Raw genomic sequence first — 24,943 nt, 5'->3', positions numbered from 1 at the left:
TACATAACATATGCAGAACATTTGAATTTAAATGAGAGGGAAACTGGGAAATTTAGAGGATAAATTTATTTGGATTGTTAAATATTTTGAATTTTCTGCCTTTCTTGTACAAAGCTTTTCTAATTATAAGCTTCAGACTACAAGAATGTGAACTAACAGCATAGCTTGTGTTTATTATTTACAAATATTTGTTGACATATTCAGAAATCCTTGTCTGAATTCACAGTAATGTTTAATGTTTTCAAATCATAGATAAACCTAAATCAGTCAGCTAAAATAATGATGATTTTTTTTTTCTTTTCCAGATTAGGCACCTCTGTGGTTTGGCAGTATTTGAAAACTATTTATATACAGTTGATTCAGATAACCTCAGCATTTTACGAATAAACAGATATAATGGTACCGATATTCAGTCTCTTGCCAGGCTTGACAATGCTAAAGAGATCCATGTGTACCAGAAAAGATCTCAAACAGCAGGTAAGATCAACATTCATTCTTAGAAAACATTAACACACGGGGTAGGTGGATGTGTTAAAAAGGTTCTTCCAGAAAAATGTATCAGAAGATGCAGTGAAAATTTGTCACTGTGACAAAACTGTTGCTTCTTCATCTGCCCAGTTTGCTTTGTAGTTACTGCTAGTTTTCTTGCATGTCTAAGCTTGGCTCCCTGAGCATTCATCTTGGAGAATTGCCAGAGAGCCCTGGTCTGCAAGTTTTCTGGCTCCACACACCGCTTTCAGAATTTAACACCTTCAAAACTGTTAGATGTCCAATACCGTCCATACACTTGGGTCTCAGACCTCAGAGATTCCTGGTTTCTCTGAGCCTGCTTTTCAGACAGACTACAAACCTCAAGTGAGCCCCCATCTTCAGGGCTGCCAAGAAAGCAGAGACATAGGCAGCCTTCCTGCCTAACTGCCAGCACAGCAACTGGTAAAATAGGAAATTGCTGATAAGTTTTCCATGGATTGTCTAAATATCATCTTTGCCTTCTGTAGAAAAAAGTCTTCATTTTCGTCTAGAATGAAAAACTTCCTGTAATCTCAGCATTTTTGATAAAATAGCAATTTCTGAAGACCATAGTCCTGTACATAGTCCTATGGCTCTAATCATGGCTCTGATGCAAACTCTCTACATTTGCAACAGTAGTGTGATTTGTGGGAACTTTGTGCAAAGATAACAAGATCCAAAACATTTACAGAGATATTTTATGTGATTCTTTTTTGTATGGCTGATAACAATAAATCATTGTCATGACTGCTTAGCCAGAAAATCTAATGCATCAATTCTGTTGTTATTAAACAGACTGACTGCTGTTAGAGCCATTTCTGAAGTGGGAACAAACTCTAAATTTACGTAGAGTGAAAGTAAATTTCATTCTCTAGCTGAGGGCATTGATTTGCAGATCTCAGTGTGTCTGGAGGAGGCTGCAAAGACTCTTCCCTTGCTATAGGCCCCTGTCTTACATCCCTGAAGGAGTCAGAGAGGTTGAGCAGAGGACAGGCATGAGCACAATGTAATCTTTTATTACATCCTGTGATTACTTGGTTCCTCTTGCCCTTTGTTCACTCTGCTACTTCTTTTGTTTTGAACGGGCATGTTTGTTGCTTGTCAGGATTTGCTGTAAAGGCTGTCTCAGCTTAGCTGAGCTTCTGTACGCCTTGAACAATATCGATCTTAAACCACTTGATATTTTTTTTAAAACAATTAAGAAGCTTGAGGTAAAGGAGAAAGAAGATACAAACATTTTTTTGAGCTAAAATACTGTTGGTACTGTTGCCGTATTGTAAGCCAGTTTGGTAAATATAACATAGCAAGGTAGATTTGTTTTTTTCATCTGATTTACCTTAAAGTGTTTTAAAAATGGATTTGATGTATTAGTCTGACAATTTAGAACCTTTAATTTGAAAATATGAAACCAAGATAAAGGAATTATTTGGCTTCTTCTGCTGGATTTACATCCTAGCTGTACACATATGGAAAAACACTACAAGGTTTGTTCTGTTCTTTAGCTTTTGCCCAGGTATCTGCCCCAGAAAGTTGCTATCTAATGGAGTTGAATAAATAGCAAACTGCATTGGCATGGAATTCATTCTATTCTCAAAAAAAAACACCAACCAACCAAATAAATGAACCAAAGCAATATATAAATAAGGGGGAAAGTGTCAGCTACCCCAGGGGAGTGCTTACTGATAAATACTGTGCAGAAACTTATTCAAAAAGGGTGATCACACACAATGACAGGTATAGCCTGAGAGCCGCAATACAGCCCTTTGGATCACTCGTCTGGTTTGGGTATCATCTTTAAAAAACATATAGCTGCAAGAAAGTTTATAGCTGCATTCTAAGGAAAGATTTATTGTGACACAAATTCCCTTTTTTTGCTGTCTAAACTTTCTACATGCTGATGCATATAATTATCTTGCTTTAAATGGATATGAATCATGCTGTTTCTCACTCACCATAGTCAGAAGCCATGCATGCGAAGTGGACCCATATGGAATGCCGGGAGGATGTTCACACATCTGTCTGCTCAGCAGCAACTACAAGGCACGAACTTGTCGCTGCAGGACTGGCTTCATCTTGGGGAGTGATGGCAGGTCATGCAAAAGTATGTTATTTAACTCAAATAGTCTGCCAGCCACGAATATTCCCGGGTATAGTTCTGGGTTTTATTTAACATGTTTATCAATAACAGTAGAAATCACACAGGCTGCTTTTAAGTAAAATGTGTACCTGACACCTTGTTTATATATCCCTTCATTCCCTCAAAATGATTTGATTTGGCTTAATTCATAGAAGTGACAAATTAAACCTGGAATGCTGTTTAAAGTATTCTAAAAATTATCATATGTTTTATGTTAGTCAGTTTTTCTTTATATGTATTATGCATTCTCGCAGCATATAGGTACTGAAAAGCTTATAAATAGTTTGTCACATCCAATATTTACCCATACAATCAACTTGTAATTCAGAGGCTGACCATTCATGTGAACAAGTCAAGCAAGGCTTTTCTAATAAGGCTTTGTGATAGCAAGTTTGAGTTGAGTAACTATAGTTACACCTAATGTTAAGTATACACAATCACCTACAGCCAAAAGGACAGTCCTGAAAGTCATAAAGTCATGGGGAGCACCTACTTCTGTTTGGTTTCTTGATCAAATTGCATTGATCTAGTTCAGATGAAAGGCATGGAATTAGATAACTTTGATGGATAGATGGTAGATAGATAATTGATCTCAGTCAAACCTCATATGGTTTTCACTAACAATTCCAACAAAAAAAACCTAAACAATTAAAAAAGGAGTATATATTTTGGAGATTTTTAATAGGTATATTGATAGTATTAAGCATCTCAGGATATTTCTAAGTACCTCTAAGGAAAAAAATTTACTAAGCTTCAATTATTCGTAATTAACCTACGTAACTAAAAAGTAAAAATCTCCTGAGAAATAGGAAATATTGGTATCCATGTTTCGTATCTCAGTATGAAAGAACAGCATGTATTGATTTGTAATATTCTCTCCCATTTGAAAGCCATTTACTGTAATCTTTTGTCTTGTTTGTTTCTGAGAAACTTTAGGTGAAAAAAACAACAGTATTTTGTGTTTGCTGGAGTTTATGATCTTCTAAGATATAATGATTACTTCAGTCACGGTGTATATTACCTGGATAGATCTTAATGAATTGTAAAATTAAAAATCTACAAAGCTGTATATGTCCATTTCACATAGATGCAAAGTTATTCTATAACCTAGAATTGTTTTTCTGTTGTACTTTTACAGAAAAAAATAATTAGATATACACAGCTCACTGAAGTAATCTACATTTTAATTAAGGTAATAGACAGATTTTTTTTTTAGTTTAGATATCTTCAGACAAAATCATAGAATCATAGAATAGTTAGGGTTGGAAAGGACCTTAAGATCATCAAGTTCCAACCCCCCTGCCATGGGAAGGGACAGCTCACACTAAACCATATCACCCAAGGCTCTGTCCAATCCGGCCTTGAACACTGCCAGCGATGGAGCATTCACAACTTCCTTGGGCAACCCATTCCAGTGCCTCACCACCCTAGCAGTAAAGAACTTCCTCCTTATAAGCAATCTAAACTTCCCCTGCTTAAGTCTTAACCCATTACCCCTTGTCCTATCACCACAGTCCCTAATGAAGTGTCCCTCCCCAGCATCCATATAGGCCCCCTTCAGATACTGGAAGGCTGCTGGGGAGGCATTCCAGTCCCCTGATCATCCTTGTTGCCCTTCTCTGGACTTATTCCAACACTTCCATGTCCTTTTTATGTTGAGGACACCAGAACTGCACACAATACTCCAGGTGAGGTCTCATAAGAGCAGAGTAAAGGGGCAGGATCACCTCCTTCGCCCCGCTGGTCACACTCCTTTTGATGCAGCCCAGAATACGGTTGGCTTTCTGGGCTGCAAGCGCACACTGAAGCCAGCTCATGTTCATTTTCTCATTGACCAGCACCCCCAAGTCCTTCTCCATAGGGCTGCTCTGAATCTCTTCTTTGCCCAACCTGTAGCTGTGCCTGGGATTGCTCTGACCCAGTTGTAGGACCTTGCACTTGGCATAGTTAAACTTCACGAGGTTGGCACCAGCCCACCTCACAAGCGTGTCAAGGTCCCTCTGGATGGCATTCCTTCCCTCCAGCGTATCAACCGAACCACACAGCTTGGTGTCATTGGCAAAATTGCAGAGGGCGCGCTCAATCCCATTGTCCCTGTCAGCGACGAAGATGTTGAACAAGACGAGTCCCAACACCGATCCCTGAGGGACACCACTCATTAGTGGTCTCCAGCTGGACATTGAGCCATTGACAATAACTCTTTGCATACGGCCATCCAGCCAGTTCTTTATCCACCGAGTGGTCCATCCATCAAATTGATGTCTCTTCAATTTAAAGACAAAGATGTGGTGTGGGACAGTGTCGGACGCTCTGCACAAGTCCAGGTAGATGACATCAACTGCTCTACCCCTGTCCATCAGTTCCGTAGCCCCATCGTAGAAGGCTACCAAACTGGTCAGGCAGTATTTCCCCTTAGTGAAGCCATGCTGGCTGTCACCAACCACCCTGTTGATTTTCATGTGCCTTAGCATGCCTTCCAGGAGAATCTGCTCCAAGATTTTGCCAGGCACAGAGGTGAAACTGACAGGTCTGTAGTTCCCTCGGTCAACCATTTTCCCTTTCTTGAAAATGGGGGCTATATTTCCCTTTATCCAGTCGTCGGGAACTTCACCTGACTACCATGATTTCTCAAATATGATGGCCAGCGGCATAGCAACTTCATTTGCCAACTCCTTCAGGACCCGCCGATGCATTTCATCAGGTCCCATTGACTCATGGACATTCAGCTTCCTAAGATGGTCTTGAACCAGATCCTCTCCTACAGTGGGCACAAGGTCTTCATTCTCACAGTCCCTGTATCTGCCTTCCAAGACTTGGGTGGTGTGGTCAGAGCCTTTGCCAGTGAAGGCTGAGTCACAGGAATCATTAAGAACCTCGGTGTTCTCCAAATCCAGAGCAGAAATGAAATAAAATAAATGAAAGTTAAAATTTTTGGTATTGAATAATACTCCTGCTCCCCCATTAATTGTGCTGGTTAATTAAACAGTGACATTATGCACTGCAAAAAGATTAGGCAGCATCAGTTGTTTATGTTTGTAATCTTTCTTTTGCAGGACCAAAGAATGAATTGTTTCTTTTTTATGGGAAGGGACGTCCAGGAATAATACGGGGAATGGACCTGAACACCAAAGTGTCTGATGAATACATGATCCCTATAGAAGATTTGGTCAGTCCTCGTGCTCTGGACTTCCATGCTGAAACCAGTTACATTTACTTTGCTGATACTACCAGTTTCCTAATTGGACGACAGAAAATTGATGGCACAGAGCGAGAGACAATCCTCAAAGATGGTAAGCAATGCTGATAGTGCCATTCACAGAATCTCACTAAGGAGAAGCTGAACTGACATTTACAGATAATTTAAGGCTTTATTTAAATCTCCCAAGGAAAACAGACCTAAACTAGGCCTTGAACAGAGCTGGAGATATTTCTGTTCCTTTATAACTTCCTGTTTATTCTTCCTGAGTGCAGAAATTAAAGTTTAGTTAAGTTGCTCTGCTGTGAATTCTTACTTTGTCCATTTAAGCTTATACCCACCAGTGAGTAACTCCTGCATTTTCACTGCATTCTTTCAGTAGTAAGATACAGTGGATCCACAATGCAATTCTTTGATCCATCCCATATCCTTCTGGACGTTATGACTTCATTGTGTCACAGTGTTGATTCTGGAGCTTATGCCAGAGTGAGACTTCCTGTAGTTCTTGCAAACTCGTTTGAAAAAGAAGCTTTGTCTTTCCTGATGTGTTTTCCATTGTATATGTGGAAGAAACAGGAAGACAGAAACATTTTTCAGAAGCTTAATTATTTGTACTATTTATTAGAGCAATGAGAGAAAATAGCGGCAGTTCCCTAGTTTGCACCTCTCCCACCACAGTTCCCAGAATCTCCCTGGTTTACAATCATATCTCATACAAAATTCTGTTTCTGTGATAAAACCTCCAGTTTGTCAACATGTATTTCTTTTTCTTTTATGGACTCTTTATTCAAGACTGATTCAGCAGGAAGTAACAAGTGCCTGAGTTGAAATCCATTCTACAGTAATTATTTTCTAGTACCCAAGAAAATAAGAAGGATGAATATTAATCTTGGCTTTTAACTAAAATACTATTGCTGTATCACAGGGATTTTCATTCCCTGGCATTCATAGCCTATGTTTTAATCCACATGTCTTAGTGAAATTATCTCCAGTTTGAAGTGATATGGTGCTGTTTTTGGAATAAGGTTTCTCAGAGTCTGCACAAAAATCACTTCAGCAGTAGTTGCAAGGAATAGATGGCTCTTTACCTTCTGTTGGTGGTTGCTTAATAGAAGGCAGCTGTCTGAGCAAATAATAAATACTCAGCTGTTAATCTCATAAATCTTCATTTCACTGCAAACATGGAAATGGATAATATACATTACAGAACTTCCATTCCTGACTTCCTCCTACTAAACAAAACACATTGCATTTTGCAACAAAGTAATTAGAGGAAGGAGCAGACAAGGATGTCAGTTTAAATATTTTAAGGTAGCACCAAGGAGTATCCCTGCTGAAAGGTGTCAGGTTTGGGTTAGTGTAATCAAACATGCAGACATGAATGAAGTTTGTATACCAAACCAGCAAATTGAAGAGCCTCTTTTAAATAATGTTTAACTGGAATTTCTGCTCTTTGTAAGTGCAACATAGCAAAAATACCACTGCCATACCAAAAGAATTATGGACTACCTGATGATGTATTATTGGTGGTCCTAATATTTACAAAGATCAAAAAAAGTCACTGTCATTCCTTCCCCACCCTCTCCTTTCCCAGGAGCTTATACTGTTTGTTAGAACTTGGTGTAGTTTCATAACTTTGAAGTATGTTCAGAGAACACTTGTTAATGTATTTTTCATGATTTAAAAAAATTAGTATGTCCTCCAGTCATACCACCTCAGCTTTTATTCTTGTCAGCTCTCAAGAACTCATCAGGGATAGATTAAATCATTCCTTGGTGGAAGGCTACTAGAGAAAATCAGGTGTGTCAGGAGGTGGCTTATTATTCGCTCTGAACACCATGCTGCTGTGGTAGGTGTCACTTCTTAGTTTAGAAGTTGTCAGTTTTTGTGACTATCAGGTTTTGCAAGAGCAGATATGCTAGCTCAAACAACACTGTAACTGATAATTACAGTTTGCCTACATGAGAGCCTTGTCCTACAAGCTGTTGACTGGGAATTGAGAACGCCGAGCACCTAACACTGCTGGAGTTTGATTTCCCATATAGTTTAGCTGTGATTTCTTATTCTTCACTTCAGGAAACAAACTGCTGTGTAATATTGATAACTATTTGACAGCACTGCCTATCCCAGAGTTGCGGCACAACTGCAATTGTAGTGTACTTTTGCCAGCAACAGAAATTGTCATAATTAATCTTTCAAACTTGCATGTAATTTTTTTTTCCTTTTTAAACCAAACAGTGGAACAACCCAGACATTTTTAAAGGAATTTAAATATTGTTCAGTTGAAGTAACATAAACACAAACTCTGCTGGGATTTTTTTTTTTTTTTTTTTTGTCTTTGTCCCCTGTACATTATTTGGGGTTGCTGTGACACTTAAGGTATTATATTATTAATTTGTAAATATTAGCAAAGATGGTCAAGGGCTAACTTTTTTGCTTTAACAAGGTCAAAGTAAGTCTGTAAAGATCTTTGGAAGCTGTTTAGCTGGTTGATATATAGAAGAAATATTTTTTTTGCTGGTTTTCATGTTAATGTATTATTTTAGGCACTGTTAGTCTACAATGATCTAACTGACACTGATGAGCTAGGCCACTCTGTACCAAATTACACACTCTTGAATATTTAAAAGCAACGTGGCCATTTGTTGCCTCTAGAAATATGAGGGTTTGGAGCCCACACCCTACTGTTGATTATAAAATTTCAGCAGTATTTCCAGAATTGCTGAGGTAAGCAGCTCGAGAGAGGACGCCTTCAACACCGGAGGTGGGGGGCGGGGGAAATCAGCGTCCAGGAGCCTCAACTCAGAGCGGCAAGAGCCACCGAGGGAGCCTCAAGTCCTCGACAGGACCTGCCCGGGAGCCGGCAGCTCAGCTGACGAGAGCGAGCAGCTGACTCACACGGGGCGGAGCCTGAAGCAGCGGCACCAGCCCTGGCTGGGTAAAAACCTGCCCCAGGGAGCGCGAGCCATGAGGAGTGTGGTGAGGCAGTTTGTGCGGGCAGGCGAGCGGGATGGTGGGCACTCGCCGTATGAGCAGGGCCCGGTCCGGAAGCTCTGCTCTGACCGCCCCGGAGGTGGCCAGGGTAGGCACCCAGACAGCGCCGATGAAGGGGAGGCTGCAGTGCAGAGCTCGGAGTGTAGAGAGTGCCTGCACTGGGCTTGTGAGGGAAACGTGCGCAATGGGCAGGGCTGCACTCGGTGCTCCCTGGTGGAGGTCCTCCTGCAGCAGGTGGCTGAGCTGCGGGATGCTGTCAATAGACTGCGAGATGTCAGGGAAGCTGAGAGGAAGCAGGAATGCTTGCTCCCGGCCCAAACTGTGCTGGGGCCTTGAGCTTCACCTGTAGCCCATGAAGGAAAGAAGGAGGCTGTTAACCTGGGAAGCTGGGAATTAGTGACAAGAAAAAAACAAAACAAACAAACAAAAAACAAACAACAAAAAAAAACAAAAACAAAACCAAACAAACTAACAAAAAAAAAAAAAAAGGAGGAAAAGGACAACCAAAAGCAAGGGGCTTCCTCCTAAATCTGTTGTCCCCACGCAGAACCGCTTTGCTGTCCTGCAGGGGGCTAATGAGGAAGCACACACCAGAAACAGCCGGCTGATGCACTGCTAAAGAAGATCTCTACTGGTGGTGCCAGGAAAAATTGGCGGGTCGTAGTAGTAGGGGACTCCACTGTGAAAGGGACAGAAGCACTCATCTGTCGGCCTGACCTGGTCTCAAGGGAGGTATGTTGCCTAGCAGGGGCACGGATCAGGGATGTTGCAGAGAGGCTGCCTGCTCTAGTAAGTCCCACGGACTATCACCCACTTGTGGTGATACATGCGGGTGCTAGGGATATAGATAGTAGCAGCCTGGGGAACATAAAGAAGGACTACAGAGCCCTGGGGGAGGTGGTTAGGGGCTCTGGAGCTCAGATAGTCTTTTTGTCAATTCTCCAGGATACAGGGGAGGACCTAAAAAAAGCTAGGAGGATTGGCCAGGTTAATAAATGGTTAAAAGGGTGGTGTCATAGTCAGGGGTCTGGGTGTCTTGAACATGGGACCCAACTTTGTAGGCCAGGTCTAGTGGGGGCTGGTGGAACTGATAAAAGCAGGGAAAGAGCAGTTTTGGTAAAAGTCTTGCCAAGGAGGAGACTGGTCAAGGAGGCTTTAAACTAGTTGTGATGGGGGAGGGGGGCATAATTCCATCCCAACACACCCAGTCAGTTGCCAGCACCTATTATAAATGCTCGGAGCAATGTAGAGATATCCCAGCCGCTCCAGCCAATGAGCCGGCTTCATTTGGAGCTCGGCTCAGATGCCTCTATACAAATGCCCATAGCATGGGGAACAAACAAGAGGAATTAGAGATGTGTGCACATCTACGGGGGTATGATATAACAGGCATCGCAGAAACATGGTGGGATGGCTCCTATGACTGGAGTGTTGGAATGGAAGGTTACAGGCGCTTTAGAAAAGACAGGCCTGGCAGGTGGGGAGGGGCAGTTGCCCTTTATGTTAGGGATAGGCTGGAGAGTATGGAACTCTGTCTGGGGACAGGTGAGCAGTCCACAGAGAGTTTGTGGGTCAGGGTTAAAGGGAATATAGCTATGGGAGACATTACTGTGGGGATCTGTTACAGACCGCCTGATCAAGGAGAACCTACGGATGAAGCACTCCACAGAGAGGTAGGTAAAGCCTCATGCTCCCAGGCCCTTGTTCTCATGGGTGACTTCAAAAACCCTGACATCTGTTGGAAGGACGGTGCAGCCCGGCACAAGCAATCCAGGAGGTTCCTCGATTGTGTGGAAGACAACTTCCTTCTGCAAGTAATAGAGGAGCCGACAAGGAGAGCTGCCATGCTTGACCTTGTGCTCACCAACAGGGAAGGGCTCGTTGGAAATGTGACGCTCCAGGACAGCCTTGGATGCAGCGATCACGAGATGGTCAAAATTGAGATCCTCAGGACAGTGAGAAGAGGGTGCAGCAAGCTCACTGCCCTGGTCTTCAAAAGAGCAGACTTTGGCCTCTTCAGGAACCTGCTTAGTAAGGTTCCATGGGATATAGCCCTAGAGGGCAGGGGGGCCCAAGACTGCTGGTTGATATTCAAGGATCACCTACTACAAGCTCAGGAGTGTTGCATCCCAACTAGAAGGAAGAGCAGCAGGAGGGCCAGAAGACCTCCTTGGATGGATAAGGAGCTGCTGAGGAAAATTCAAATGAAAAAAGAGGCTCATAATAAGTGGAAGCAAGGACAGGCGGCCTGGGAAGAGTACAGGGATGTTGTCCAGGAAGCTAGGGACCAGGTTAGGAAAGTTAAGGCCCAGTTAGAATTAAACTTGGCTAGGGAAATTAAGGATAACAGGAAGGGATTCTATAGGTACATAGCAAATAAAAAACACACTAGGGAGAACGTAGGTCTTCTACCTGGACTTGTGTAAAGCGTCCGACACTGTCCCACACCACATCCTTGTCTTTAAATTGGAGAGACATCAATTTGATGGATGGACCACTCAGTGGCTAAAAAATTGGCTGGATGGCCATATGCAAAGAGTTGTGGTCAATGGCTCAATGTCCAGCTGGAGACCACTAATGAGTGGTGTCCCCCAGGGATCGGTGTTGGGACTCATCTTGTTCAACATCTTTGTCACGACGTGGGACAATGGGATTGAGCGCGCCCTCCGCAATTTTGCCGATGACACCAAGCTGTGTGGTTCGGTTGATACGCTGGAGGGAAGGAATGCCATCCAGAGGGACCTTGACACACTTGTGAGGTGGGCTGGTGCCAACCTCGTGAAGTTTAACTATGCCAAGTGCAAGGTCCTACATCTGGGTCACAGCAATGCCAGGCACAGCTACAGGTTGGGCAAAGAAGAGATTCAGAGCAGCCCTATGGAGAAGGACTTGGGGGTGCTGGTCAATGAGAAAATGAACATGAGCTGGCTTCAGTGTGCGCTTGCAGCCCAGAAAGCCAACCATATTCTGGGCTGCATCAAAAGGAGTGTGACCAGCGGGGCGAAGGAGGTGATCCTGCCCCTCTACTTTGCTCTCATGAGACCTCACCTGGAGTATTGTGTGGAGTTCTGGTGTCCTCCACATAAAAAGGACATGGAAGTGTTGGAACAAGTCCAGAGAAGGGCCACGAGGATGATCAGGGGACTGGAGCACCTCCCGTATGAAGATAGGCAGAGAAAGTTGGGGCTGTTCATCCTGGAGAAGAGAAGGCTGCGTGGAGACCTCATAGCAGCCTTCCAGTATCTGAAGGGGGCCTATAGGGATGCTGGGGAGGGACACTTCATTAGGGACTGTGGTGATAGGACAAGGGGTAATGGGTTAAGACTTAAGCAGGGGAAGTTTAGATTGGATATAAGGAGGAAATTCTTTACTGTAAGGTTGGTGAGGCAGTGGAATGGGTTGCCCAGGGAAGTTGTGAATGCTCCATCGCTGGCAGTGTTTAAGGCCAGGTTGGACGAAGCCTTGGGTGACACGGTTTAGTGTGAGGTTTCCCTTCCCATGGCAGGTTGGTTGGAACTATATGATCTTAAGGTCCTTTCCAACTCTAACTATTCTATGATCTACGATTCTAATTGCAAATCTTACTTTTTCAATCATCAAGTGAAAAATGATAAAAATGATATTTTATTCACCTCATACTTTTCATGTTGAAAGGGCTTAACTGCAGAAAGTCTGGCTGTAGTCAAATCAATTCTGTTTAATCAGAATGGCCATTACTTTGTTTCTTTTACTTGATATGAAACCCACCTAAAAAGTAAAGAATGTATTTAAAGTTTTTAGATAGTTAAAGTGAACTTTAAACCATAACTTTACAAAAAGGATGTAAGCTGTCTCTATACGATTGTGCTATAGAATTTTCCTTTATTTTTAAACTTTATGATATATTCTCTATCTAATTACTATGAAGTTTTTTGATTTAGATTGTATTTGGTTTAGAAATATAGATCCTCCAAAATTCCCACAGAAGGCATTAGTAGGTGACAGAGAGTAGCTATTTCATGAAACTGGATAGACTTGGAGCAATACTGAGGGAAATTTGCAGAAAGTTGGGGCTGTTCAGCCTGGAGAAGAGAAGGCTGCGTGGAGACCTTATAGCAGCCTTCCAGTATCTGAAGAGGGGCTATAGGGATGCTGGGGAGGGTATCTTTATTAGGGATTGTAGTGATAGGACAAGGGGTAACGGGTTAAAACTTAAACAGGGGAAGTTTAGATTGGATATAAGGAAGAAATTCTTTACTGTAAGGTTGGTGAGGCAGTGGAATGGGTTGCCCAGGGAGGTTGTGAATGCTCCATCCCTGGCAGTGTTCAAGGCCAGGTTGGAGAGAGCCTTGGGTGACATGGTTTAGTGTGAGCTGTCCCTTCCCATGGCAGGGTGGTTGGAACTAGATGATCTTAAGGTCCTTTTCAACCCTAACTATTCTATGATTCTATGATAATATGCTTGTAAATTTTAGGATGTATCTAGCATTCTAATTTAATACTTAGCTTTGCTGTTGATACATACTTGGACTGGTTTGTGTCCCAAAGAAGAAAAAGAAAACCAAGAAAACTTTTTCATTAACAAGCTGAACTTATTACTATAAAAGTTAGTTTAACCCAAAATGTCTAGGTCAGGCAAAGTAAAAATAAAATGGGTTTTGAAAAAATCACTCCTTGTCCTAAAGCTTGATTTCAGTCATGTCAGTGTTTTCTTCAGTTGAACAGAATCTGCTGAGACCCCTCTGAGCCCTAAAGGACTTTTCTTTCCTCCAGAAGCTTGTCTTGGTTGCCAGTTCAGCAGACTTTCTCCGCGATCCTTTGGTTCCTGGGTCTTTTGTGAGATGCCCTCTTCTACTATACTTCGAACTTCTCTCTTCTAACATACTTGATCACTCCAAGACCTACTTTCAGCAAGTTCCAGCTGAACCTGGCACTGCCATTTTAAAAGAATGTAGCAAAGGCACTCAGATTGAGAGACATCAAAGAAAACTGACAGTCCATCAGCCTGGGAAACCTGGATGTACTGCTGGCACCGATCTCACCCACTCTGGCTGATCTGCAGTTGTTTTCTACTTGAATGGCTGAATCTTGTCAGATTGGGTGGTTGCTGGGTTAGGTATATCTCATATTGTTGTTTCATATCCTCCACCTGGAAAGTGAATTTTGACACCATTGTTTCCTTCAAGCTTCTTAGATCACAAGGAAAAATAGTTCCCCAAAATATAGTGATGCTTAGCTATATCAGAAATACGAATGAAAATGTTAACCACATTTTGGAAAACCCATCAGCAGATGCCACTTTTTTCCCCCATAACTTTCTCATATTGTGTCTCACAGTATGTAGTGTCATCTTCACACCCATGACTGATTTATTAAATTTAGGTCTAGTTTCTTACGTGAACAGAGTTTAGTTGGTACTTCAGTGGGTACCTTTGTCTGTAGTATCTTTGAGACCTGCAGAATGATTTCAAGTTAATTTGATATATAGGGCAGAGGTACAACTATAATTAAAATCTTGTAATTTTGTAAAAATAGGGAGAGGAGATATCAAGGACTGATGATTTGCAAGTTCACTCTTATTTTATTGATTTCTGTAGCTGGGCATAGCAGTGGAAACACAGAAATTGTGAAATGGAATTACAACGGAAGGAAAAAAAAACACATCACTGTTCTTCAGCTAAGTAGTTGAAAACCAAAGGAGCACATGAATACATAAGTAGTCAGACTTCAATTCCTCCGATGTTCAAAGAACTACACATTTAAAAATGGCAGCTGGATATGTTATGTACCTTTAATTCCTGTTACTGTTCACTGCAAGTGGTAGATTATACTTTGCAGTTAAAGTGTTAAAAAAAAACAACAAAAAACAACCTAAAGAAAACCTAGCAAGTGTAAAATTCATCACAGTTTCATATCCATACATATATACATATGTCTCCATGAGTGTTTAATTTAACATAAGCAATATGCATGCAATAGGATGATTACACACTTGGAATTGTAGACAGCATTACACTTAGAAAGAATCCTGAACTGCTCTAGACCTTGTTGATTTCTCCAAGACAAGTAAACTCATTTCTTGATTACTTTCTGTGTTATTGTCAAAAATTTCCTTCCTGATATGTTTAAAACATTTATCTCATTTGCATTATTCATCTTTGCTGATTTTTCATTGCCCTTGTGCACAGACAGAGGATACTGAGGGAAAAAGCAGTTTAAAAAAAAATTGCATGGGTGTCATGTATGAATTTCAGTAGCTACCACATTCTTTTAATATTCTATTTTTAAACATTGAAAGCACACTGGCTGAAGTATCCTTGTTATTTTTAAATTTTAGTATACAGTGCAAATTTATATCATCATACACTTAAACACTGAAATGCATTTTGCTTTTTTAAAAGGAAATAATTATAAAGTTAACAAAACATGAAACATTTTTGCAATGACAAGGTACTTGAAAACAGTATAGCTCTTCCAACTTGATAGGGAGTATGATGGTATTACAATCACTAAAAAACATTGTTCAAGAAATACACTGAAGTAATTTATCATGTTCCAATGCTACTGAGATTGTAACAGTGCCTTTTATAGATGTTATTATTGCATCAAAGTGTATAAAGAGCCCAATATTTCTTTTTTTTTGGTAAAACTCCCTCTTTTTTTTCTTAGTGTATTGTTGATGACATACCTTATGTTATCTATGGGTTACAGTAAGCAGAAACTTTTCTGTACTGCACTAAATAAGTTATGTGAACTGTGACTCAGAGCTTTGCATTCCCCTCCACCACTAAGAATTTTATTGACTTCTTGTAGGGAATGAGATAGTTTATTAGAGGGATAGTCACTAAAGGTGTTTGGGGTCTATAAAATATTACTGGTGAAGAGTTTGTCCCAAGGAAAATATGTCTGATGTTGCAAAAGAAAATTTGTAAGTTTGTTGAAGTTAGGAACGTAAGTAAGACCTTTCCATTAGTACTTACTGATTGTATTATGGGGAGGCATTTTGGTGGAGAAAAAAGGTTTTCCCTTTTTGAGGGAAAAAAAGGTTTAAACGATGGCAACACGGCACCACTGAACAAATCTGCTGCAGTTAAAATGACTGATAACGGTATGTCCCAAACCAGCACTTCAGGAGTTCACATGGAGTTGCTGTCTGGGAAGCTGGCAATTAAGTTACAGAGGTCTGGAAGCACAGTTCAAATGCTACAAAGTTGTGTTCAGTTTAGCACATTTTCACAAGCCTATCTGGTGCAAGGAGGATTTAAGTAGGAGCAGTGACTTTTGCCACATCAGCATTTCCTAAAAAATTATAAGACTTTTTTTTTCTTTTTGTATATTACAGTGAAAATCTCTCTGCATCGTACTTGTTCTGAGAAAGTCTTTAAAAAAAAAATTAAACTCCAGTGTTGATCAGCAAGTGACATTAACACTGGTGAAGAAGAATGAAACTGATGAAAGCTTGTGTCTAGGTGGTATTGCTGGCATAAATGTGAACAGAAAAAGCAATTTACATTCCTTTTTTTCACATCTTGATGATTCCTATCATGGAAATTGTACTGTAGGATTGTATATCTGAGTATGACAAATAAGTAATAACATCCATATTGTCAAGAAGCATCCTAGTAAAGGTTTTTTTATTTTTTTTTTTCCCTAATGCAGTTTTGGTTGGGTTTTTTTGTTTGTTTGGTTTGTTTTTTTTTTCCTTTTCACCTTTCCAGCCATACCAACCTTCATTTTTGCACCCATTCGGTGCTGTGAACTCTCAGGCTCGGTGGAAGCACTGCAGTCACAGCTGTTACCCGTTATCGGTTTTTAATCCCAGTGACAAGGTACCAGACAAGGTAACAGTGAAACGAGTGGTTCCATGCTCAGTTTGCTCTCAAGAAGGATACTAAAGCGAACCGGTGGGGCTCTCTCAATCTCCGGAAGGCGGCGAGAGGCAGCACTCTCTTGGGTGCTGTGTACTAGCTGCTATCCGCTTCTGAGGAAGCGAATGGTGAAGGGGCCAGTGCTTCTGACAGGGCTTTTAATGGGCGCCGGGAGGCAGCAGCTGGTAGCCCGTCCTTCAGGTCTCTCTCGAGTGCCGTGCACTGGCTCCCAGCCTCCTCGGAGGAAGCGAGTGGGGAAGGGGTCTGTGTTTCTGACAGGGCTTTTTAATGGGCGCCAAAAGGACAATGGGTCATGGGAAGCGAAGTGGGGTGTTGCCAAGCTGTGTGTGTCGAATCGGGCTGTTAGGGAGGGGCTGGAGCCGCCGAGCTGGGCTGGCCTGCGAATAGGGCTGTTAGTGCTCCAAGCCCTCCCTTTGAAGTTGGAACGGGGCCAGTAACAGGGTGCGAGCCGAGCTGCTGCCGGTGGGGGCTTGGGTTGTGCTGGTGGTTGTGAGCACAACCCAGCTGAGCTCAGGAGGGGTTTGGTTCCGGCTGGTGGAGGGGCGCATGGAGCCGCGGCGGCGTCCAGCCCATCGAAATATACCATGGAGGGGCTGAGGAAAAGGGTGGAGGAAGTGCCTGGTGTTTGTGCTTCTAGAGCCTGTTTAGAGGTGAGAGAGTAGGAGTAAAGAAGGTTGTGGCCACTCATGCTACAGTTTAAGCTCCATTGCACCCCTTGGTGTTACAGCACCTCTGGTAATCCTACCATTTTGTGTCAGCTGGCAAAAGGTAGGATTCTCCTGTAGATGAGGAGTGAATGCACCTGTGCCAGAGGGCTGGCATAAGATCAACTGCATGACAAGGGGTGATACCTGAAGTTGTGTTGCCTCAATGATCACACCACAACAAAAGCCAAGAGAAAATGACTGGAAATTCTCGGTATTTCAACCCACATGCTTGGAATTTAAGCTCTTACTGAAAGGAGAAAAAAAAGAAAGGGTTTGATGGAAGAGACATGTTTAAAGAGGAACTGTTTAAAGATCTTACATTGTCAGTTAAGGAACTGGGATTGTGTGGGAGGAGGCAGAGCTCAGTTATTGTTACAGGGTGTTGAGGAAGCTTGAGGCAGAACTTGCTGCTTGGAGAATTGCTGCTTCTCAAATGGCAAAACCTCCATGCTCTGTGCAGCAAACATTGTTGACTCAGTTCTGGATAGAGCTCTGCTCCTGCCAAACTCCTGAGCCTATTGGTACCTCCAGTGGTACCATTGCAGGGGGGTTGAAACTAGATGATCTTTAGGTCCTTTGCAACAGTAACTGGTCTATGATTCTGTGATTGCGCTACAGTGTCAGTAGTTTCATAGAATCATAGGATGGTTTGGATTGTAAGGGCACTTAAAGACCATCTAGTTCCAGCCACCTGCTATGAGCAGGAACATCTTCCACTAGACCAGGTTGCTCAGAGCCCCATCCAACCTGTCCTTGAGCGCTGCCAGGGATGGGGCAGCCACAGGTTCTATGGGTAACCTGTGCCAGTGCTTCACCACCCTTATAGTGAGTAGTTTGCTCGTATATTTGCTTAGACATGGAGGGTAACTTGGACTGTTGTGATGTTTTTGCTTACATGTTTTGCAAGGCCAAAGGACAATGGAACAGAGGTCCATTTTGTTTATTTATTAATAAGAGTGGATCTTGTGATTTGGGTAAAAGCAAGATGATTTGGGGTACTAGAACTGATTCTAGAAGCTTTTGTTGACTTGAGTAGTATTTCTATTTTGGTTTTAAATTAAGTAGGATTTTGTTAAATAGTGATTTGCCCAGGGCCAGCTATGGTTTAACATATGAAAGCTTATGTTTAATAGCCAAGTTTTATGACTAGCCTTTGTCTTTTATAGGGTGCTTTCAGCAGAACTAATTCTGACTGGCACAGTAGATGTTACTCAGATTCAAGGAAATAGTATAATTTAGCTATATCGACCATATATTCTTCATTGTTTGTACTAATGGATGATGCTAGAACATAAACATACAGTATTAATTTCTTACTACCTTTTTCTCTCCACAGACCTTGATAATGTAGAAGGCATAGCAGTGGACTGGATTGGAAATAATCTTTATTGGACAAATGATGGCCACAGGAAAACGATTGCTGTAGCCAGGCTGGAAAAAGCTTCTCAGAGCAGAAAAACTTTGTTGGAGGGAGACATGTCGCACCCCAGAGGAATTGTGGTTGATCCTGTCAATGGGTATGAAGTAGACTAATTTATGTGGTTTAATGCTTGTCTTTTAGTATAAATATGGGACTGAATTTTGCTTAGGATGGGGTTCATAGAGTTATATAGTAGTCTGTAATTCTACAGTGGTCTATAATATCTGTAAAACCTTTCCAGCATTCTTGCCTGAAGCCTTCGGAAGAATGCCCAGGTGCTGCTGAGCCTATGTCCAGTTAATCTGGATATGGTTCACCTTTTTCTCAAATTGAATGTATTAGACTGTGTGTATTTTTAATACTAAGTGAACTTTATAATGCTCTCCTTTATTTTTCTCTTTGTAAGTTTCAATTTCTGAAGATAATTATAACCATATGCTTGTACAGATTCGTTTACAAAAGTAAATGAGACAGGTTATTTTTCATTACTTAATAGTGTAATTAATTGTGATAGGCTGCATAATAAAAAGAACATTATATTACTGTGGTGTAGTTGTGGTTTACGTAAAAATTCACTGTTACATTTATTCAGGGAATTGTCACTGGAGAATGATCTAGTGGGTAATTCTAGGGAGGCTGGATTGATTGCTGTTTTCCTAGTGCTAGAATGTATTTACACTACCAGTTTCTCACTTCTGAGCTTGTTCTTTGAGGAATGGAAGTAACTGTGGAGAGGCTACAATTAATTGAGGTCACATAGTAAGGATGTAAAATCAGACCGCAAACCATAACCATACCTACAATTACTTTGTTAAATTTTCCAGCTCAGTAAATGCATGCCACAGGAAATAGCATATGAAGATGTATTGTCTGAAAAGGGCTATTATATAAAACAATTTTCTAATAAAAGTGTGCCCTTCATGATTATACTTCTCATGGGAGCTTTTCATGAGGGATAACATTTATTATGGCATTTTAATTATGTTTAGAAAATATTAGTCTTGATTTAACCAGTGTTGGAAGCATTAGCTGTGTTTTGAGATACAATTAAAGCACATTAATGTAAATGCCTGTTACTGTAAGCATGTTTTAGCTTATGACATGATAACTATAATAAGTGCAGACAAAAAGTTAATGGAGAAAAGCTCAGTTATTGCTGTTGAGCAGTCATGTAAATATTTGTGAAACATTTTTATCTTTCAGTAAAATAAATACCATACGGACCTGTTTGTCTGCCTGAGCTGTAGGCCATACGCAGGTTTTATAATTCCATGATTAAACCTAGTGTTTTAGTCAAACATGCACTGAAGTGTATGAGCCTCCCAGATCAAAAATTGGTTGATGTTCTTAACATACAGTTACAAAAATAATAACCCCAAACTGCTTTCTGGTGGGTGACTTGGAGAAGAGAGAAAAGAAACAAAGATGATACATACACATATGTGTAAACCTGTGTAATAATGATGCATTTTTTCTGTATCTTTTCCATTTTCTTACATAAAACCAAAATGGATCAAATTATGCTTATACATGTAAGTGTATTTGATTTATTTTTTTTTTTAACCAGTAGATTTGGCATGATTTACACAGATCTGATAACAAAACTGTTTTTCACTTCAATGTTTCATTCCTTTGTAAATTAAGAATTTAAATTCCAGGACTTTATTCTTTAAAGTACAGACAGGTGGAGTAGGTTAGGGTCATACAAGTTATTTCAGAAACATAAACCTGGTAAAATCAAAGGCCAGGGCACATAAATACCAATTAAATCATGACAACTTCAAGAAGTAGTGTCTATTTAAGATTGGTGCGAGATTTTTTTTTTTCCTCTACTTAATGCTTAATAATTGAAATCCTAAAAGTAAGCATTTACTTGCTAGTAAATGGTTTCAGCATATTGGTATCGCTGTGTATCATATAAGCAGAAATGCTTTTTAATTGCTTAATAGCTTAAATACAGGACTCTGTGTTTCTTATCATCAATCTGGTTTTGCTTTGTGGGGGGAAAAAGTAACAAAAATGTGGTGTTCCTTAGCATATTTTCTACCCTCTGCTTTTGCTTAAATTCAAGGTGTGTTTTAAATAGTTGAACTGAAAGTTGTCACAAGCAAATTCTGTAATAAAATATGATAACAAGATTAATTCAAGAAGGTAAAAAAGGCAACTGCAGAAAAGCCTGTAGCATGTGTTCTGTAGTGTCCAGTAGAGAAAAACTCTTGGGAACTCATCTGAGCTAATACTTTTAGATGACTTACTACAGTGTTTGCTTAACCTTTCCGAATAGCATTTTTCAGAGGTGTTTGTTATCTGCATTGCTGCACTATAAACCATAAAGCCATGCTAAAATTGCCTTCTGGCTATTTTTCAAATAATCTTTATAGCCAATCTTTCTAAACATTTGTTGTGAGGGACAGAGTACTCATAATATGATTTTTGACTAATTTGGCTGCTTTCAGGTGGGATCTGAAGTTCACAGAATGTCAAGGTTATCCTTAGCTATTAAGTCAGAGTACAATTAATTCATGTGTTGCAGCTTTTGTGATAGTATTAACCATAATAAGAATCAGATTTGCATCATAAAGGCAAACTGGACTTGGATTGAAAAAAAAAAAAACCCACAGTAAAAGTTTGAACCTTGATAAAGTCAATAAAATTGCTGGTTAAAAAAAAAAGATCATCATTATTGTGTGATTAAATAAAGTCTTAAACAATTCTTTCACTTTTCTTGTCAGTTAGCCCATTTGGTATTCATGTAATTCATTACAGTAAGGGCAAAACAGTGTGTCATTTCAGGAGCATCCAGTACACAGGGAAAGTAAATACAGTTGTGGAAAGAAACATGCGAAAGTTAAAATGGCTTTGTCTTGTGGATCTGCTGTTGCAAACTGCTGCTGAAAGTCTGCTAATTCATGTGACTAAGTGGTGTCTGAATGCTCATTTTTATAATTTCATAGTTGGATGTATTGGACAGACTGGGAAGAAGATGAAATGGATGACAGTGTGGGAAGAATTGAGAAGGCATGGATGGATGGCTACAGTCGGCAGATTTTTGTAACATCAAAGATGCTATGGCCAAATGGTTTAACTCTGGACTATCATGCCAATGTGTTATACTGGTGTGATGCCTATTATGATCACATTGAAAGGATATTTTTGAATGGAACTGACAGAAAGGTAAAAGAAAAATACTGCTGTTTTGCCACAGGCATTCTATTTCTCTGGATTTTATTATGTTATGTTAAAAATACTTTTCAAGCTTTTTAAAGTCTGCATAACCCTGTGGCATGTCCAGTGTAGTCTCTGAAACAAGCAATGTTGGCAGACTCCTGTAGAAGACTATCATGCAGCTTACAATTTTCATCTTTAGAAAGTGACACAAAAGTTTATTTATTTTTAATCTATTTTTCTCATATGACAATGAGCTACATTTTGTTTGAGCCACAAAGCTACAAAGAGCTTTTCAGTAGAAATAAACCTTCACTCTCGGACAGAACCAAAAGTCTTTTATTTAACTTTACTGGATAAGCTGTTTTCAATGAATCTCAATGTCCCAGTTGATCATTTCTGGTAATATAAGGAGCAGAAGCACTCAACAGTTCAGTCAGAGATGGAGAGATATTGTTTTAGTTGTTACTGATGGCTGTGCTAGCTAGATATAAGTCTCTGTAGAAGTTCTGTCTTGTTTTGTAGAAGTAACAAGCACAGAATAGACATCTGGAAAACAGTTAATGCTGAGACTGGAGTCTGATAATTTGGGAGGGTTTACCATCTGCTCCAGAAAATTAGTACCCTGACAACTGAGAAGTCACTGTTAATTGAGAATGGCAGGCAATAAGTTCTCCTGTGAGGGGATTTTGTCACAAAATGTATGTCTAGTGACTTTTCATTTATCCTCAACTCATGATTCTCTCGGCGTGATGGCCTTAATAGGACAATATGCAGATTTCTAGTACTCAAGGTAGTAACTGTAGACAGAGTTCCTGGAACTCGTTCATGTACACGCTTATAGTGCTTTAATGTTACTTTTTAAATCCTTTATATTGAGTGATCTGTTGTTAAGCCTATACTAATGCTGTAGTGTTTCATTTGTCATAATGGCTGGGTTAGGATTTACATTTGGTGTTTCTACTTTTGCTCCACATCCATTATGCTCCTGTAACGAAGCGGGGATGGGGCTAAGCACATTAGCAGAAAGACAGTTTTTAATTAGAGATCCTTGTCCACTAACAATGCTAGGCTTCGTGGAGAGTTCCTGGACAGAACAGGTCAAGGAAGGTTAAATGCAGCTGATACAGATTACATGTGGATTACTAGTGCAAGATGCTGGGTTTGCTTGTTTTGTCTCTTACTAGAAGTAGTAAATAATAAGCACCTATCTTAACAGGTTTTATTTTGAAGTGTGACTGTGACACAGAATAGTTCTGGTGGGTTTTTTTAAAGTATTTTTCCATAATCCTGTGATTTTAATAAAATGCAGAACTACTTTAATAAAAGGTGTCTAACCAAAAATAAGTAGAAGATACTTTTGATCCTGAATCATTTGTTGCTAATTATAGGATATTTTGGCCAAAATATAACTGGGTCAGTAGGATCTTTAATTCTTTGTCAGTGCAGGGAAGGTTTTGGGGAGTGGGAAAGTCCTACAGGACTTCCACCAGTAGTCGGGCGAATAATTGAATGATAGACAAATTTTGATCAAAAGCAGCTTATTGAGAATGAGGAGTTTTGACCAAAAGAATTCCAAACCCAAAGAAAAAATTTGAAGCGCAAAAGGGGATGATGTTTGTCACCTCAAAGTAGTTGTATTTTAGGTGGCTTTATCTCCTTGTTTTTTTGGGTTCATGTCTCTAAATAGGCACAAGGTTGGGCATCTGATGAACTGCTTCTTTTTTTCTAGAGACAAGGTAGAAATGCAGTGTTGGGTGTTAGCATAAGCAAGGGCCCCAGGCAGCAGAAGACGAGTGGAATTCAGTCATTCCAAACTGCAGCTGCTGGGATGCAGGGATCCCAACAGTAGATGTTTTAGAGTTCTGCAGTCTTCTGTGTCTTTGTGAAATAAATAATTCTAATTCTTGTAATTTACTTGCTGATGACTTTAGACTTTTTTTTTAATGTTTTCATTCTACAGGGATTTAACATTTTTAAAATGTTTATCAGACAGCTCTTGTGTAGAGGTAGTTGCAGTTCTTGTGAAGGAGTCTGAGACTGGAGCTGTCACAAGTGACATGTTTTTTAGAACATTTTATAGCTAATGAAACAAAGACAAGATTTGGGGTGTAACTTAGCTTTATGTATGAATTAAGAAACGAGAAGTAGAAGGTACATTCAAGAAAGTTTGCCTTATTTTGGGAAGAAACCGTGGTGTGCTTTTCTTAAGTTCTCACAACCCAAACTGGGGAGGAAGTTCACAGAAACAAATAAGCAATCTGCAATTTACACTGAAACAAAATTAGCAACTCATACACGCTATTCTCTGCTTTAAAAGAAGCAGATATTTGCCAGATTTGTCAGATACTGACAAATACTCAGAGCTGTAAGAACTGTGCTTCCTTGCTAGGGAAGGAGGTGCATATTTAGAATCATAGAATAGTTAGGGTTGGAAAGGACCTTAAGATCATCTAGTTCCAACCACCCTGCCATGGGCAGGGACACCTCACACTAAACTATCTCACCCAAGGCTTTGTCCATCCTGGCCTTGAACGCTGCCAGCAATGGAGTATTCACAGCCTCCCTGGGCAACTCATTCCAGTGCCTGACCACCCTAACAGGAAAGAATTTCCTCCTTATATCCAATCTAAACTTCCCCTGTTTAAGTTTTAACCTGTTACCCCTTGTCCTGTCACTACAGTCCCTAATTAAGTGTCCCTTCCCAGCATCCCTATAGGCCCCCTTCAGATACTGGAAGGCTGCTATGAGGTCTCCGCACAGCCTTCTCTTCTCCAGGCTGAACAGCCCCAACTTTCTCTGCCTATCTTCATACGGGAGGTGCTCCAGTCCCCTGATCATCCTCGTGGCCCTTCTCTGGACTTGTTCCAACAGTCCATGTCCTTTTTATGTTGAGGACACTGAAACTGCACACAATACTCCATATGAGGTCTCACAAGAGCAGAG

The 24,943-nt window shown here is 40.5% G+C and overlaps 1 protein-coding gene across 1 annotated transcript in view; it reads left to right on the top strand.

The window, feature by feature from the left end:
• Window positions 1-24,943, top strand: part of LRP1B (LDL receptor related protein 1B) — a 794,792-nt gene that overhangs the window by 480,685 nt on the left and 289,164 nt on the right. Inside the window, exons 8-12 of the mRNA XM_061444942.1 lie at window positions 306-477; window positions 2,468-2,611; window positions 5,701-5,937; window positions 18,749-18,929; window positions 21,787-22,006. Coding sequence (XP_061300926.1) covers window positions 306-477; window positions 2,468-2,611; window positions 5,701-5,937; window positions 18,749-18,929; window positions 21,787-22,006 — 954 coding nt within the window. The remainder of the gene's footprint in view (window positions 1-305; window positions 478-2,467; window positions 2,612-5,700; window positions 5,938-18,748; window positions 18,930-21,786; window positions 22,007-24,943) is intronic.

The sequence above is a fragment of the Pezoporus flaviventris genome, unplaced genomic scaffold, assembly GCF_033815535.1.
Source record: "Pezoporus flaviventris isolate CSIRO_AGI_PZ_B2104156 unplaced genomic scaffold, CSIRO_AGI_Pfla_v1 ptg000001l, whole genome shotgun sequence".
NCBI lineage: Eukaryota > Metazoa > Chordata > Aves > Psittaciformes > Psittacidae > Pezoporus > Pezoporus flaviventris.
This window is presented reverse-complemented; position numbering and strand designations above follow the sequence as displayed.